At 38.6% G+C, this 4,504-nt stretch overlaps 1 protein-coding gene and 1 long non-coding RNA gene across 2 annotated transcripts in view; both read left to right on the plus strand.

The window, feature by feature from the left end:
• The window catches only part of LOC125504758, a gene marked incomplete at its 5' end in the record, with an annotated part of 39,586 nt that overhangs the window by 28,061 nt on the left and 7,021 nt on the right, over window positions 1–4,504 (plus strand). The window contains 1 exon segment of the mRNA XM_048667170.1: window positions 3,272–3,481. Coding sequence (XP_048523127.1) covers window positions 3,272–3,481 — 210 coding nt within the window.
• LOC109542313 lies at window positions 2,206–3,042 on the plus strand. Its single transcript, XR_002172407.2, has 3 exons — window positions 2,206–2,489; window positions 2,567–2,791; window positions 2,848–3,042. It is a non-coding gene; the product is annotated as an uncharacterized LOC109542313 (long non-coding RNA).

The following is a 4,504-nucleotide window of genomic DNA, read 5'->3' on the forward strand; positions in this document are numbered from 1 at the left end:
CCAGATGTGTTAAAAACTTGTTTGCCAAAACGGTCTTAAACCCCAAAAAATGTTCCAGTTTCAGCACAGAAATTTTTGAAAAAGTTCGGCTTTTCGTTTGAAATTAGTCAGTTCTTCGGGCGTCTGCCCTGGCGTAGAAAAAAAATTTTCCAGGTGTTTCGCAGGCACAAGTGGTATGCAACTTCAATATTTGCTTTTCGAAACGAAATAACTGTTCCGTTCCGGTTTCGGTGCAAGGCAAAATTTAAAATTTCTGTTCCGTTACGGTTCCGGTTTAGAAAATAATTTCCAATTCGGTTCCGTTCCGGTTCCAGTTCCGGGGTTTTTTCGGTTTATTTCGGTTCCAAAATCTATATATAACGAGGAACGAGGACAAAGATACTCTAATTAAGAATCTCACCATCTTTTTCCTTGCTTGTTGTATTATACGAGATAAAAGATGCGCAAACTTTTGTCAATGAATTTTCAATCAAACAACATTTGTCAATGAATTTTCTGACTTTAGCGCTTTTCTCTTCTTTCCGTTTTCACTCAGGTCCACAACTTCGTCAATTCCTCTTCTTTCACTCTTATTTCCGTTTAAACATTGTTCTTCCTGGTTCATGTCTTCATCATCTTTTGAGGAGTTGCTTCTGCCCAACATTTCAATTTCAAAAGTTTCTTTGTTGGTGATCGAAAAACTAAAATGACTCAACTTAAAAAAGAATTTTAAAAAGAGTGTATAAACGTACGGTGTTTGTTCTTTTCGATTGAAAAGTCGGTTGGTCCTCACAAATAACTAGAACCGAAAAAACACCGAAAAACCGAAACAAAATATTTCGGTTCCGGTTCAGCACCGAACAGTGTGTTAATATCCAATATGGGTTCCGTTCCGGTTCCGGTTCAACAAAAAAAAAACGGTTCCGTTCCGGTTTTGGGTCCATATCGGTCCCGCTCCGGGCCCCTGCTTAGGCCTGAACAAAATACGATGTTTTTGCGATGTATTTTTTGCGTGAAATTGTTAGCAGAATTTAAATGAATATACTTACGATCGAAAAGCGATTAAGATTTACAGCTTGGAAGTTGAAAAGTGCACATTAAAATTCCTTATTTGCAGCGAAATTTAAGATAAATGAAACTGGTGAGTTTTTTGAGCTTTTAGAGGGCCACACGACTTTCCATGCCTAACGGCCCGAAAAACGTTCCAGTTCCAGAAACTCGTGAGTTTTCCGGGGTTTCACAGCGTATTTTGGTCTTAAAACGCAAAAAGCTCAGTTTTAAGCCAAACAACAGGAAAAAATCACTTTTTTACTGAATAAGTTGCTGATACTGTTGAGTTCGTAGGGCTTTGAGGCAGGCGTTAAAGCCACCGGTGACACACCTCTGAGGATGCACACCACTCGTGCTTCCGATACGTTAGGGAGAAATTATTTTCAAGTTTTTCGAGCCTTTTGAGATTGCCTAAGAGTCTCGTAAAAAATAACTTCTTCCAGATGTTTTAAAACCTTGTTGGCCACAACGCTCTAAGAACCCGAAAAATGTCCCAGTTTCAGCACAGAAATTTTTGAAAAACTTCGGCTTTTGGTTCGAAATTAGTGAGTTCTTTTGTTGTGCAACTTCACTATTTGCTTTTCGAAACGAAATAACTGTTCCGTTCCGGTTTCGGTGCAAAGCAAAATTTAAAATTTCTGTTCCGTTACGGTTGCGGTTTAGAAAATAATTTCTAATTCGGTTCCGTTCCGGTTCCGGTTCCGGGTTTTTTTCGGTTCCAAAATCTATATATAACGAGGAACGAGGACAAAGATAGTCTAACTAGGAATCTCACCATCTTTTTCCTTGCTTGTTGTATTATACAAGATAAAAATGAGCAAACTATCCACTGCTTCATACGGTAGGAGTGTAGGAGGACTAGCAACTTAAATGTAACCACATTGCAATAAAGACTCCCATACAAAAACTAATTTAATCGTTGTATTTTTGAAAAGTAATTTGTCAATGAATGGAAAAAAGCTCAGTTTCAAGCCAAACGACAGGGAAAATTCACTCTTGGTTTGAACATCAAAGTATTGTTCGATTCAAAAGTATCAAATTGGAAACAATACGCATACAACTATTTTTACCGAAGATTCCAGCTGAGTAACTTGTTGACGAAAAAAAGTTACTCAGACGTTTCGTAAGTTTATTATGAAAATAAACGCCAATGGCCACGTCGGTTCTGAGCATCGTAAATGCGACCTTCGTTGCACGCTGGTGGCGTAAGCAACGATTTTGCGAATTTTTGGCAATTTATCGAAGTTCCGTCTAAAAATAGGGGCGAAATTATTTAAAGCAAAAATGACCTAAATGATGAATCATGCCGATGTAATGTAATAGAGGCGGAGTTCAGACGGTAGTTGGCAGCCACTCGGGAATTGTTTTCATATTCCGCAAGTCAGGTGAAATTTCTTGTTGTGGCCGCATTCGTGCGAAAGGTATTGTGGAAACTTGTTCTTGGAAACATCTGTTAGAAGGTACGTTTTTCTGCTTTTGTGCCCAACTGTCCGAACGGTTTTTCCGGGAGTTTTGCTCCTCCATCCGAAACTTTTAGATGGTTTCTCTGGAAACTCGTTGGGATCCCATCCACGGGTACGACTACACTTATTGGCCGGACTCGAAGTATTTCAAAAACTATCGGTTCTCTCCACCAATCAGCTATGACGATCCATGGGGTTACCGATCCAGAGTCTGGTTTCCCTACTATTGGTCCACCAGAAGACTCTTCCAACACTACATCGACTCAAAGCCTTCGGATGTTTCCATCCGGGATGTCAGAGTGAGTTTCACCGGAGCAAATCTCTCAAACATTCCCCTGTTATAACTGATTTTTAGTTGAGAAATAATCTCTACTTCTAAGGCCGGATCGCTAGATGGATGGTTGTTTGCAGCGCTTCGCATAACTATGCCAGGCACGGATCGTTGATGCATACTAATTTTAATCCCAAAGAGTTAAGTGTAACGAACGATATAATTTGTTGTATAACGTAATGGAACAACGGTGCAATTCAATAAATAAGTGTCTCCTAATGTGGATGTGTTTCGTATCCAAAACTATCCCCAACCAGTGAAGTTGCTTGGACAAATTTACGTTTTGATTGTTTCTCACATTGAGGTTGAAACATCGTGCAAACATCGCCCAGAGAGTGAAAATAGTTATTTTCCCCCGTATTAAACCCCCTTGTCTTGCGTAACGTACAATCCACACGTCACTGAAAAATCTCATCTTCACCCTCGTTGATTTTTCCCGTACTTTCAGAACATGATTTACATAAACTACCCTTATCGAACCCTCGACTATTACCCCGAAACGACCAGAATCTTTCGACCCCTGAGCCTGTACTATAATTACTACTATCCGATCAGAAGCTTGAACTACTACTCAGATGTGTGGCCTTATTATCCTTACTACAGATACTTGTACTACAGATACACTTTGCCGTCTGATCGCTATTACCATCTGAAAACAGTAAGTAAAGTGGACAATGGAGCACATTTTGCGCAAATTTAGTACTAATGTTGCTAACAAATTCAACTAAAGATCCACAATTACTGATTAGTTTTTGCTAAACTTGTCCACCCTTTTGCCTGGATTGTACCTAAATGAGTGTGAGGGTATGAGAAACCTGTTGAGTTTGCCCATGTTTCATGGAACCAACAAAAATCACCATTTTTTTTGGCCGAAAATCCCGAAAACCAATAAATTAGCTGCTGTAGGCACCGTTACAACCGGGATACAAACTTTGGAAACATTCACATTAAAATGGCAAGGAATAATTGAGGAAAACTTCCAAAAATTGGCGAATATTAGAAAAAGAACATCATTTGCAAGACCGCAAATTCAGAAATCCAAAATTCAGGCTTTGCTAATTTTTTGGTAGAAAGATGGCAAATTTTTGCTATTTTTGAACTGAATTTCCCAGGCAATTTAATGTTTTGATAACATTTATGATAATTCTTCGGATTTAACCTGATCTAAGAACATTTACAACTAACTATGGAAACACTGAAACCACTAGATATGATTGAGCAAAAMCTYMAAAAGTCGCAAATATCGGAAAATGTGCAGCTTTTGCAAGATCTCAGACTCAGAAATTTGGAATATTAACTTTTAAGATCAAACAGAAWTTGCAACATTCTGTCAARCCATTGAAGCTCAACTGCAACTTCAGCAAYAACTTTTTCCTTAAATTAAACCTCAATATGAAAATTKWGCAAAACGGTTTTTATTAACAATAAAGTCCAAACGTGAAATATTGTTTTACATAAACATAAAATGAAACTGTRAAATCCAAAGCAAATTAAAACGATCTTCAYCATTTGCCACCAAATAAAGAAATCAAAAGAGACTTTCGAGGCCGTTCCTTGAAACTAATGGGTTTTTCGGGTTTTCAGACCGTCCTGACGTTTCGCAAGCACGAGTGGCTTGCATCTTCAGAAGTGGTTTGCTTGAACGCTTACACTGTTCTCATCAGAACCCGCGTTCAGTTCT

The sequence above is a fragment of the Dendroctonus ponderosae genome, unplaced genomic scaffold (genome assembly GCF_020466585.1).
Source record: "Dendroctonus ponderosae isolate FM_Combo_2020 unplaced genomic scaffold, Dpon_F_20191213v2 Dpon_F_20191213_6, whole genome shotgun sequence".
NCBI lineage: Eukaryota > Metazoa > Arthropoda > Insecta > Coleoptera > Curculionidae > Dendroctonus > Dendroctonus ponderosae.